Raw genomic sequence first — 14,283 nt, 5'->3', positions numbered from 1 at the left:
ATCTGTTCTCTTCTCCTCTCCTCATGCTGTCAGAATGAGGAAATGATTGCTGATAACCGGATGCTGTTTATATCAGTGAAAGAGCTGCTGATTGGCTCTTTACCTCAATCACAGCAGTCGCGATCACGGGAGGCCTTCAAATGACAGCCTACCAGAACTAGCCGGCTGTGCTGTAGCCGTCATTCAGCAAGTGGTTAAAGTCAATCTTCAACCTGACTTTTTAGGTTTTAATAGATATTTGTAAGGATTAGGTCTCTTCCTGATCTTTAAGGTTGTCATCTCTTGCATCTTCAGTATGGTGACAATAACTGTCAAACATGCTGGTACTCCCATATGTAGCACATTCTCCTTATATATTACTCTATTAGGGATATTGTGACGAAGACATGAAGCCAGCTTCAGCTGTTCTATCACAAGTCCTCTAGTAGTTTTCACAGGAATATACAGGAAATCCTCTTCTAAAGAGGAAATGTATTTATTTATACTTTGTATTTATATGGTACTGACATGTAATACAAACCGTATGCATGTCCACTAGGGTCAATTTGGCAGGGCATAGTCTACAGTGCCTTGCGAAAGTATTCGGCCCCCTTTGAACTTTTCAACCTTTTGCCACATTTCAGGCTTCAAACATAAAGATATAAAATTTTAATTTTTTATGAAGAATCACCAACAAGTGGAACACAATTGTGAAGTGGAACGAAATCTATTGGATATTTTAAACTTTTTTAGCAAATAAAAAACTGAAAAGTGGTGCGTGCAAAATTATTCGGCCCCTTTACTTTCAGTACAGCAAACTCACTCCAGAAGTTCAGCGAGGATCTCTGAATGATCTAATGTTGTCCTAAATAACTGATGGTGATAAATAGAATCCACCTGTGTGTAATCAAGTCTCTGTATAAATGAAACCTGCTCTGTGATAGTCTCAGGGTTCTGTTGAAAGCGCAGAGAGCATCATGAAGACCAAGGAACACACCAGGCAGGTCCGTAATACTGTTGTGGAGAAGTTTAAAGCTGGATTTGGATACAAAAAGATTTTCCAAGCTTTACACATCCCAAGGAGCACTGTGCAAGCGATCATTTTGAAATGGAAGGAGTATCAGACCACTGCAAATCTACCAAGACCTGGCCGTCCCTCTAAACTTTCAGCTCAGACAAGGAGAAGACTGATCAGAGATGCAGCCAAGAGGCCCATGATCACTCTGGATGAACTGCAGAGAACTACAGCTGAGGTGGGAGAGTCTGTCCATAGGACAACAATCAGTCGTACACTGCACAAATCTGGCCTTTATGGAAGAGTGGCAATTTCTCAAAGATATCCATAAAAATCTCGTCTAAGGTTTGCCACAAGCCACCTGGGAGACACACCAAACATGTGGAAGAAGGTGCTCTGGTCAGATGAAACCAAAATCAAACTTTTTGCCCACAATGCAAAACGATATGTTTGGCGTAAAAGCAACACAGCTCATCACCCTCAACACACCATCCCCACTGTCAAACATGGTGGTGGCAGCATCATGGTTTGGGCCTGCTTTTCTTCAGCAGGGACAGGGAAGATGGTTAAAATTGAGGGGAAGATGGATGCAGCCAAATACAGGACCATTCTGGATGAAAACCTGTTGGAGACTGCAAAAGACCTGAAACTGGGACAGAGATTTATCTTCCAACAAGACAATGATCCCAAACATACAGCAAAATCTACAAAGGAATGGTTCACAAATAAACGTATCCAGGTGTTAGAATGGCCAAGTCAAAGTCCAGACCTGATTCCAATCGAGAATCTGTGGAAAGAGCTGAAAACTGCTGTTCACAAACGCTCTCCATCCAACCTCACTGAGCTCGAGCTGTTTTGCAAGGAAGAATGGGCAAGAATTTCAGTCTCTCGATGTGCAAAACTGATAGAGACATACCCCAAGCGACTTGCAGCTGTAATCGCAGCAAAAGGTGGCTCTACAAAGTATTAACGCAAGGGGGCCGAATAATTTTGCACGCCCCACTTTTCATTTTTTTATTAGTTAAAAAAATTTCAAAAATCCAATAGATTTCGTTCCACTTCACAATTGTGTCCCACTTGTTGGTGATTCTTCACAAAAAATAAAAATGTTATATCTTTATGTTTGAAGCCTGAAATGTGGCAAAAGGTTGAAAAGTTCAAGGGGCCGAATACTTTCGCAAGGCACTGTACATGCATGCCCCTTAGGGCCAATTTGATAGGGCACCTACTAGTGTGTTTTGCTAAGTTCTTGGCCAAAGAAATCAGGACTTGAGCCACAGTTACACCAAAACTGTCATGGCTAGACTAGGGAATATGGAGCCCTTTCTGCTGGGACACAGAAAACAGTAAATATTGATTGGACTGAATTGCCCTGGGTTCAGTTCAAGCAGCATTCTGCAAACTTCAATGAAGTTCAGATCCCGACTCCACTGAAATCAAGTCATTTTCTAGACTAATAGGTAAAGTATTGTAAAAAAGAAATAGCAGGGCGGGTATGCTATTTATTTTGGGGGACCCTTGGAGGGGTCTGTGTGTCTTTTTTTAACTACTTCAGGTTTTACCCCCTTCATGACCAGGTCATTTTTTGCCATATTGCATTGCTTTAACTGACAATTGTGCGGTCATGCGAGGCTGTACCCAAATAAAATTGATGTCCTTTTTTCGCACAAATAGATGGTACTTGATCACCTCTGTGGCTTTTATTTTTTTGCACTAGAAACAAAAAAAAACTGACAATTTAAAAAAAAAACAATATTTAAAACATACCCAATAAAAAAAATTAAAAAAATTTAATTTCTTCACCAATTTGGGCCAATATATATCCTGCTAGATATTTTTGGTAAAAAAATCCCAATAAGCGCATATTGATTTGTTTGCGCAAAAGTTATTGCGTCTACAAATTATGGGATATTTGGGATATTTTTATGGCATTTATTTTATTTTTTTACTAGTAATGGTGGCAATCAGCGATTTTTAGCGAGACTGAAAAACTGCAGCGGACAAATCGAACACCTAACTGACATCACCTGGCCCATTTATTTGAGAACCAGTGACTAGGGATGAGCCGCACAGTTCGGTTCGCACCAGAACACGCGAACAGGCAAAAAATTTGTACGAACAAGCAAACACAGTTAAAGTCTATAAGGCACAGACATGAAAAATAAAAAGTGTGAATTTTAAAGGCTTATATGCAAGTTATTGTCATTAAAAGTGTATGGGGACCCGGGTCCTGCTCCAGGGGACATGTATCAATGCAAAAAGAAGTTTTAAAAACTAACATATTTTCAGGAGCAGTGATTTTAATAATGCTTAAAGTGAAACAATAAAAATGAAATATTCCTTTAAATATCGTGCCACTTCCTTTAGAAATTATATTTTGCTGTGGTATTGTGACATGCGTCACAATACCAGGGTGGTGTGTCCCTAGGGGATGCTTTCTAACTTTCTAACTTAGCAGGAACACAAGATCACTCTGTTCATTCATGTCAGAACAGTAGTCTGCCTTGTTTATATTGGCAGATCACCATTCTGTGTCTCTGTGGAGCAATCGCAGGTGGCCGGCAGACATCGCATCCGCCGGACCCACTGATTGGCTCCCCCTCTGGCCAATCAGTGTGCACGTGCTGCGCTGGCTATTGCACGAAATATCGTACAGGTACATCATTTCATGTAATACAGCCAACCAGCTGCAGTATATGTACTGTGGATGGTTGGCAAGTGGTTAAACTATATAAATTATAATTGAAAAACATAAAATGCCCCACAATGTACATCCATGATACCTGATGCCCACCAAAAGAAAATAAGAGATGACCCTAACCCAACGATGGCCAGTTACCAAATGACAGGTTCCTGAGCTGTCATCAGCAATATAAAGGAAGGGGCATGTATAGTGATGACATAATTGCCCAAATATGACCATGTGGCCATATACTGTATAATCATTGATGTCACCCCCTTGTTCCCAGCCACATAAATAAATGGGCCAGGTGATGTCAAGTGGTTGGTAAGGATGCAGAAGGTGCAGGGACCCGCTGCTTTGTTAGCAATGACTGACAACCAGGGGCTGTTACATTTGTCCATTTCTGTTCAGACAAAGCACACTACTCATACCTAACCACTGCCTTTTGATTAGATTTATTTTACTTTATAAGTAAACAAAGTACATTGTGTGAGTAAAGCAGTAAATGAAAGTGCACTAATTATTATGTTACATTTTGACTTTCATCCTATAATACTTTACTTTATAACTACATATGAACTTTGTATTTACTATACCCATATTTTGATTATATTTTTGTTGTTGCCAAGTCATCCTATTAATAGGAGAAAAATAGCTCAGGTCAGAACTACTGAAGAGACCCCACAGCACAAACAATATGATAAAGACTCCTTATACTGTCAATCCTTTGACTCCTGTTTGCATTTTTCGATGCACACATTAATGGCAGAGGTCTTGTTGATGGACACCCATGCCTAGCTCTGGCCTCTGTTTTGTGATCATGGTGAGGTGCACATGAATGTGCTTATGCACTGGGGCGTGCATCTTAGGGTTCCAATCTCCTCACATATATATATATATATTTTTTTCTTTTTATATATATATATATATATATATATATATATATATATACAAAATTACAAAAGTGAGTACACCCCTCACATTTTTGTAAATATTTTATTATATCTTTTCATGTAACAACACTGCTAAAGAAGCTGAGGGTAAAGGTGGTGGACCTACCAAGCATGTCTCTAGGCCTAAACCCTATATGGGGCATCCTCAAACGGAAGGTGGAGGGGCACAAGGTCTCTGACATCCACCGGCTCCATGATATTGTCATGGAGGAGTGGAAGAGGACCGCAGTGGCAACCTGTGAAGCTGGTGAACTCCATGCTCTAGAGGGTTAAGGCAGTGCTGGAAAATAATGGTGGCCACACAAAACATTGACACTTTGGGCTCAGTTTGGACATTTTCACTTAGGGGGTGTACTCACTTTTGTTGCCAGCAGTTTAGACATTGATGGCTGTGTGTTGAGTTATTTTGAGGGTACAGCAAATTTACACTGTTATACAAGCTGTACACTCACTACTTTACATTGTAGCAAAGTGTAATTTCTTCAGTGTTGCCACATGAAAATATATAATAAAATATTTACAAAAATGTGAGGCGTGTACTCACTTTTTTGAGATACTGTGGTATATACTGTATATAGCTATATGTATATATATATATATATATATATGTGTGTGTGTATATATATATATATATATATATATATATATATATATATATATATATATATACAGCTGGCTTACTGTGAAGTTAAGTGTTATTTTAATTAAAGTCAGTATTTCATTTTTAAGTGATTTGATGAAGGCATGTTGTTCTATTCAGTGCATGTTTACATTGTGGAAATGTATAAAGTGCATTCTTTGGTGAAACATTACTCCTGAGAAATAATGTATACCGACTCCATAAATTGACCCAGTCCAATGCATTCCTTAATTGAATTTGTAATGTACTGCCAGCCCCTTGAGGGGGTAGATGAAGATCAATCAAAATTCCGGCCACTGAACATGCAGTTTATCACACTAATGATCTTTTCACTAACTAGAACTAGCAGTTTACATTAAGTAAACATCACAACTTCAGTGGTTATACTAAACTTCAATCCATATATATATTTCATGGCAAACTGCACAGGTATAGTTTTAGTTTAAGTGGTTTTAGTGTTGCGCAAATGGGGGAATACAAGAAAGGAGGGGAGAGGGAGGGGGGGAAGGGGGGAGAAAGAGAGGGAAGGAGAAAAGAAAAAGGGGAAGGGGAAGAAGGGGCAGGGAGGGGGAAGGGGAACAGATGAGTATGCAGGTAAAGGATAAAAGGGTAAAGGACAAAAAGTGCTAGTGTAAAATTATGTGTCTGGGTGTGCACAAATCCTTGTTCGGTACGTGCTAAACTAAAATAAATGTTAGAGAGTGGCAATCAAATATAGATTCTGATAGAGTGCCATACAAATAAAAACTCACAGTAATGAATGAATGCCTGAAACAATAGACATACAAATCGTGGGTGCTGTGCAAAACTGCAATAAAATATGCTGACAATAAATAAATATATAACTTAAGGTGATAGTCCAAAATATATGACTAAAAGTGTACAGTGAGAATAATCACATAAGCACAATCCCATGTGACATGCCAAGTGGAAAAAACACAGATATCAATCAATCCAATATAACAAAATGCATGTTCCATGCGGTGTTTATAAAGTGCCAAGTGAAAAAAAATATGCAGATAACAATCAATCCAATATAACAAAATGCATGTTCCATGCGGTGTTTATAAAGTGCAAATAGTGCTAGCAGCAAAAAAAACGTTACAACACAGGTGAAATGATAAACACATAAAAATAAGGTGCTGGTAATCAGTCTGGGATATTCAGTCCTGTGGACATGCTGTGTTCTAAGGGGAAGCACTAGCTTTGAACTTCAGTGATCCATGCAGGCATACATGTGCAGTGACTTAATCCTCCTATTTATCCAATACGTGGATAGATGTGCCCTTACCTCACGGCTGTGAGGTTACAGCCTTAATAGTATAGGTGGATAACTGGCTCCTGTTCCTGGGATAGGTATGCCTCACAAGATAAAGAGATAATGTCCCATAGTGTAGTAGTTTCAACCAATTGAATTTTATTTAAGTATAGTGACAGGGTACTCACATTCTGAGTGAATAAAAACTGCAGTAATAGAGCAACAAGCAGAGTAACGAACGGTGCGTTCCAATGAAGGAACATGTAAAGAACATTTCAAAAGGCTTCGACAAGCACAGTGTATCCAGGCACTTTGCTGCTGTCCACAACAAAGACCCATCCCAACTAAAATTTTGGGGCATGGAACCTTAAACCAAACATTGGCGCGGAGGACACAAAGTCAGAACATTAAGCCAATTGGAATCGAAGTGGATTTTTACCTTTTTCGGATAAACCTCTCCTCCTTTAATTATGTGTACACCGATGTACAAACACATTTACACTCTCTCCCCCTAACATAACCGACAGATTTTATATTTATATAAGTGCACATTGACGTAAATTTATTTATACTCTCCTCTCTCAATTCACCTTGGCGCGTTATATTATTCCCATGCTCTATTTTACATATACAAATCTAGTTTTTATCTAATATAGTTTCTGTATTTTAATATATTTCTAATTTTTAGGCACGCATATCGATACAAATATACTTTTTCCTCTCTCATTATATTTTATAGTTTTTATATATACCTTGGTGCAGCATACTATTTTTTATATTTTTTATTTTTCCACATATTTAAAAGGGTATTTTTATATAATATTGTATTTCACTGCACTTTATATGAGCCCAGCGATATATTTCAAGGTGCTGAGATGTCCCCTGGTGTCACTCTCCCTCTAACCTGAGCTTGGTGTAATTTAGCTTGATATACCTCCAATTCAATGAATGCTGGTATATTTCTGGCGACATACCTTACCAAAAATGGCCGCCATGGAACTTCCTGTTCCGGTCTGCAAGAAAATGGCCACCGTAAGTACGAACGATCAGCATAAAAACACAACTCCTTTCTCTCTATTCATTTCCCTGAAGAAGTCACGTGACGGTGACGAATGTGCAAGGAAGGAAGTGAGAGAGACACTAGGAAGGACATTGGAACGCACCGTTCGTTACTCTGCTTGTTGCTCTATTACTGCAGTTTTTATTCACTCAGAATGTGAGTACCCTGTCACTATACTTAAATAAAATTCAATTGGTTGAAACTACTACACAATGGGACATTATCTCTTTATCTTGTGAGGCATACCTATCCCAGGAACAGGAGCCAGTTATCCACCTATACTATTAAGGCTGTAACCTCACAGCCGTGAGGTAAGGGCACATCTATCCACGTATTGGATAAATAGGAGGATTAAGTCACTGCACATGTATGCCTGCATGGATCACTGAAGTTCAAAGCTAGTGCTTCCCCTTAGAACACAGCACGTCCACAGGACTGAATATCCCAGACTGATTACCAGCACCTTATTTTTATGTGTTTATCATTTCACCTGTGTTGTAACGTTTTTTTTGCTGCTAGCACTATTTGCACTTTATAAACACCGCATGGAACATGCATTTTGTTATATTGGATTGATTGTTATCTGTATATTTTTTTTCACTTGGCACTTTATAAACACCGCATGGAACATGCATTTTGTTATATTGGATTGATTGATATCTGTGTTTTTTCCACTTGGCATGTCACATGGGATTGTGCTTATGTGATTATTCTCACTGTACACTTTTAGTCATATATTTTGGACTATCACCTTAAGTTATATATTTATTTATTGTCAGCATATTTTATTGCAGTTTTGCACAGCACCCACGATTTGTATGTCTATTGTTTCAGGCATTCATTCATTACTGTGAGTTTTTATTTGTATGGCACTCTATCAGAATCTATATTTGATTGCCACTCTCTAACATTTATTTTAGTTTAGCACATACCGAACAAGGATTTGTGCACACCCAGACACATAATTTTACACTAGCACTTTTTGACCTTTACCCTTTTATCCTTTACCTGCATACTCATCTGTTCCCCTTCCCCCTCCCTGCCCTTTCTTCCCCTTCCCCTTTTTCTTTTCTCCTTCCCTCTCTTTCTCCCCCCTTCCCCCCCTCCCTCTCCCCTCCTTTCTTGTATTCCCCCAACACTAAAACCACTTAATCGATATTGCTCAGGGAGTAGGTGAAGCTCCCCTCAGTGTTTGCAGCATCCCTCTATTCCCCTTGTCAAGGTGGTTGGCGCAGAGGTACTTTATACACTAATAGTTTTAGTTTAGTTTATATTTTGAAAGGTTAGTCAGCATTTTGATCCTTGTAAAGGCAAAAGAGGCATCTACACCTTACAGGAAATATAATTTAGTTGGACCGACTAATAGGAATGATCCAATATAAAGAAAAGCAACATTGGAAGTGTAACTGACTTATTAGAATTGACCTGTGATTAACCAGGGCAATTGAAGGCCTGAATAAATCCTGCCCACCCTGGTGCTTAAAGAGGAATAAAAATAGAGAATACATGAAAGGGAAAGGAAAAGAGGGGGAGGAACAAAGAAAAGGGCAGAGAAAAAATAAGGTAAAGAACAAGAAAGATGGCTAGAGAGAGGGATGGGGGAAAGAATTAAGATAGAGAGAGATAAAAGGGAAAGAAGGGATAACAAAGAGAGTGGTACTGTAGAGTGGAAGGGACTCAGGGGGCACTAAATGTCCGTGGGTTAGGGGCACAAATTACTTGTCTTGCCTTGGGTGCTGACAACCCATGCTATGAAAATAATTTTACGGTTGGGGTCCCCACAACTTGGGAAATTTTATCAAAGTTTCACAGCATTAGAGAGGTTGAGAACCACTGCCCTATAGTCAAAGCAACTCCCACACAGTGAGTAAGCACAAGCTAGGCACACAGTTAACCCTTAGATTGCCCCTGATGTTAACCCCTTCCCAGTCAGTGTCATTAGTACAGTTTTTTATAGCACTGATCACTGTATTAGTGTCACTGGTCCCCAAAAAGTTAGGTGTCTCATTTGTCCACGGCAATATCGCAGTCCCGCTATAAGTCACTGATTGCTACCATTACTAGTAAAAACTATTAAATAAAAAAGAAAATATACCATAGTTTGTAGACGGTATAACTTTTGCTTAAACCAATCAATATACACTTATTGGGATTTTTTTAAACAAAAATATGTAGCAGAATACACATGGCCTAAATTGATGAAGGATTTCGTTTTTTTTTTTGTTTTGTTTTCTTTACTGGGTAGGTTTTATAGCAGAAAGTAAAAAATATTGGAGTTTTTTTTCAAAATTGTTGGTCTTTATCTGTTTATAGCGCAAAAAAATAAAAACCGCAGGCGTGATCAAATGCCACCAAAAGTAAGCTCTATTTGTGCGAAAAAAGCACAACAATTTTAAATGGGTATAGCATCGCACGACCGTGCAATTGTCAGTTAAAGTAACGCAGTGCCATATCGCAAAAATGGCGTGGTCATGAAGGGGGTAAATCATCTGGAGCTGAAGAGGTTAATTAGCACACAAACTTCAGTCATTTCCTGCGAGCCTGCCTTGAACCAAACCCTGGTACATTTGACTCATCCCTAATTAAGATACCATTCTTACTGTGAGGATATTTTTCCCAGGCAATTAATAAGTGTAAGTAAAGACGTAGGGCAATCCTATGTCAACTTTACTTTTTTTTTTTTCGTTAACCATTTTAAAAATGTCCCTGGTCACAACTGCAACCTTTTTAAATGCTGATATGATACGTTTTTCCTATTGTACTCCCTCTCATGGCATAATTTTAGTACCCAAGTTTAGGTACTGCTAGTTTTATTTTCCAAGGAAAAGCGCAAGTTATGTTCTTTTATATGTTACCTTCTATATTATATCACCTTCCAAGTAGGTCGTACTAAAAGTCAATTTCCCCAACAATTCTCTATCCAGTTTCCATATTACTGGTGAGACCAAAATGTACATTTTTTCCAGTCCAAACATTACTTGTATATTACAAGGCCAAGAACAGTAAATGCTGATATCATCTGTTTTCATAATTGCCCTGATTTTCTCTTCTAAGTAAATAGCTCCAAGTAACGGTTTCTTTTATGATCACCATCTCTTCAATTTAAATACAACATGACATGTAACAAAAATAAAATATCACTGCAAGCTTTTTAAGAAATACTGTAAACCATAAAAATACAGTCTTTGGCCACAAAGAGAATGTTCTTATTCCCTAGCCAACAAGATGTGAAAATGATTACTTCTTTACAGTGTATTGCAAGTTTTCTATGTATACAGAGAAAAGCAATTGCAACTGTGGGTCATAACTTATGATTAAAGTTGTGCATTCATTTTTAAACTTTCCTAGAAAAATGTTAGCTGTAATGTGATTGGCTTTGTCTATAAATAAGGTAAAGTTATTGAGTCATTTAAGCATTGTAATTTTTTTTCCCAATAGAGCTACAACGATCCTATTGATAATAAGACATCACAGCCATCTCAAATGATGAATTCAAAGCCTCCCATGTTCCATGGACCTGCACAGGCACACTCTACACTGTATCTCAGTTCCCCTTACCACCAACAGTCAACAATGAACCCACATTTATCCACCATGCATTCTGGAATCAACAGGAATATAGCTCCCAAACCCAACAACCAAATGCCAGTGACTGTTTCTCTAGCAAGCATGGCTGTTTCTCCCCCTCCATCTCTTCAGATGAGTCCACCTCTCCACCAGCATCTGCACATGCAGCAACACCAGTCAATGTCAATGCAGCAGTCAATTGGTAACCAGCTACAGATGCAGAGTCAGACAGCTTTGCATTCACCAGCAATGCAGCAGGTTAGTACCTTTTTACTTTCTTTAAAACTGTTCTGCTCCGATAAATTTAAAAACAATGGTCACTTCACCAGAAGGCTTTTTTCTCATATTATTTGAAATTACAGAGTAAAATTAGGGTAAAAGATTACGGATTCTCATTGCGGTGAGAAGTCCAAACCTTTTCCCAGTTAACATTTGGCTGTGCTAAATAGTGACAAGGGAATGATTTGTGATGAGACATAGGGTTGAGAATATTAGCCAGTAATCACAAACACTTATATCTATTACTTGAATTGCTATTACTCAAATGTGACATGATACATTGCTCAAATATTGCACGCAATGTTTACTTAAAGTCCACCTTTTTAGATCATCTTTCATGTTGCCGTCATACTTAAGGAGTAATATGTAGAATAGTGGCATACACCATCCCCAAAGACCAAATTGCATCTCTCGCCTCCCCCCTTACCCGAATAGTGGATGCTCCTTCCTGCAGCAAATTGTGATCAGTTGACTTGCCTGTTCCTTGTTTCACCCACAGTAAATAAGTATCAAAAATGACTATTACAGTGGATATAAAAAGTCCTCACACTCCTGTTAAAATGTCAAGTTTCTGTGATGTAATAAAATGAGACAAAGATAAATCATTTCAGAATTTTTTTCCACCTTTAATGTGACTTATAAACTGTACAACTATAAACTGAAATCTTTTAGGGTGTAAGTAAAAATAAAAAAATTAAATATTGTGGTTGCATAAGTGTGCACACCCTTGTATAACTGGACATGTAGCTGTGTTCAGAATTAAGCAATTACATTCAAACTCATGTTAAATAGGAGTCAGTACACACCTGCCATCATTTAAAGTGTCTCTGATTAACCCCAAATAAAGTTCATCTGTTCTAGTAGGTCTTTTCTGACATTTTCTTAGTCGCATTCTACAGAAAAAGCCATGGTCTGCAGAGAGCTTCCAAAGCTTCAGAGGGATCTCATTGTTAAAAGGTATGAATCGGGAGAAGGGTACAAAAGAATTTCCAAGGCATTAGATATACCATGGAACACAGTGAAGACATTTATGATCAAGTGGACAAAAATATAGTACAACAGTGACATTACCAAGAACTGCACGTCCCTCCTAAATTGATGAAAAGACGAGAATAAAACTGGTCTGGGAGGCTACCAAGAGGCCTACAGCAACATTAAAGGAGCTTCAGGAATATCTAGCAAATACTGGCTGTATAGTACATGTGACAACAATCTCCCGTATTCTTCATATGTCTGGGCAATGGAGTAGAGTGGCAAGACGGAAGCCTTTTCTTATGAAGAAAGATATCCAAGCCAAGCTAAATTTTGCAAAAACAGATCTGAAGTCTCCCAAAAGTATGTGAGAAAATGTGTTGTGGTCTGATAAAACCAAGGTTGAACTTTTTGCCCATAATTCCAAAATATATGTTTGGCGCAAAAACAATACTGCACATCATCAAAAGAACACCATACCCACCGTGAAGCATGGTGATGACAGCATCATGCTTTGGGGCTGTTCTTCTTCAGCTGGAAAAGCAGTCTTAGTCAAGGTAGAGGAAATTATGAACAGTTCCAAATACCAGTCAATATTGGCACAACACCTTCAGGCTTCTGCTAGAAAGCTGAACATGAAGAGGAACTTCATATTTCAGAATGACAATGATCCAAAGCATACATCCAAATCAACAAGGGAGTGGCTTCACCAGAAGAAGATTAAAGTTTTGGAATGGCCCAGCCAGAGCCCAGACCTGAATCTGATTGAAAATGTGTGGGGTGATCTGAAGAGGGCTGTGCACAGGAGATGCCCTAACAATATGACAGATTTGGAGTGTTTTTGCAAAGAAGAGTGGGCAAATATTGCCAAGTCAAGATGTGCCATGCTGATAGACTCATACCCAAAAAGACTGAGTGCTGTAATAAAATCAAACAGTGCTTCAACAAAGTATTAGTTTAAGGGTGTGCACACTTATGCAACCATATTATTTTATTTTTATTTTATTTTTACTTCCCTCCACCTAAATGATTTCAGTTTTTTGTTCAACTGAGTTGTACATGTAAAAAGGTCACAGTAAAGGTGGAAAAAGTTCTGAAATTATTTATCTTTGTCAAAATTTTTTTTTTACATTACAGACACCTGACATTTTAACAGGGGTGTGTAGACTTTTTATATCCACTTTATATTCAGGAATGTATAGGGAATGCCTCTAATTAGGCAAGTTTTTATACCAAGATAGAATCTGATATGTTAAATTGTATTTTTTGTAAAGTTTTATACGCTACATTTTAACTGAAAATGGAAGGTAACTGTTGGACACAGTTAATCAACCTAAAACCTCTTTTTTATCTGCTACTGGCAAACTGAAGTCCCATATACAAAGGATATACAGTACATAGTCAGCTGGTCAAATGATCATTTCTAGTTCCTGTTGAGGAGTTAAAGAGGAAGTAAACCCTGATGGGTTTACTTCTTCTTTGTCTCCCTGCAAAGGTAAAGCATAATGGGCTACTATGCATCGAACCGTTGCCCATTATGTGTCACTTATCTGACACAGGAGCCAGCGATGTCACTGCTGTTCCCTGTAGTACGGAGCGTCCATCTTCTTCCGGTATCGCTGCTCCGGCCACTCACAGCGCCGGAGCAGCAATGACGTCACTCCCATGCGCACGGGAGCCGCCACTAAAGCATATCACCGTTTGAAGCGACAGGCTGCTAACGGCGATAGTGCGCCTGCGTGCCGCTGTCTACGGCGCATGTGCCGTAGACAGCAGTTACTGTCTTTTGGTAAATATCTCCTAAACCGTGTAGATTTAGGAGATATTTCTTGGGCCTACAGGTAAGCCTTAATCTAGGCTTACATGTAGGTCAAAGT

At 38.6% G+C, this 14,283-nt stretch overlaps 1 protein-coding gene across 9 annotated transcripts in view; it reads left to right on the top strand.

Annotated features, from left to right (window-relative positions):
• TOX (thymocyte selection associated high mobility group box) overlaps positions 1 to 14,283 on the top strand; it is a 304,338-nt gene that overhangs the window by 267,401 nt on the left and 22,654 nt on the right. For all 9 annotated transcript variants that reach the window (XM_077492744.1, XM_077492743.1, XM_077492750.1 and 6 more), the window contains one exon: positions 11,027 to 11,413. In XM_077492744.1, the coding sequence (XP_077348870.1) occupies positions 11,027 to 11,413 (387 nt within the window). The remainder of the gene's footprint in view (positions 1 to 11,026; positions 11,414 to 14,283) is intronic.

The sequence above is a fragment of the Lithobates pipiens genome, unplaced genomic scaffold (assembly GCF_037356315.1).
Source record: "Lithobates pipiens isolate NorthernLeopardFrog02 unplaced genomic scaffold, aLitPip1_a1.2 Scaffold_19, whole genome shotgun sequence".
Taxonomy (NCBI): domain Eukaryota; kingdom Metazoa; phylum Chordata; class Amphibia; order Anura; family Ranidae; genus Lithobates; species Lithobates pipiens.
Note: the sequence above shows the minus strand (reverse complement) of the source record. Positions and strands in the feature narration are given on the sequence as shown.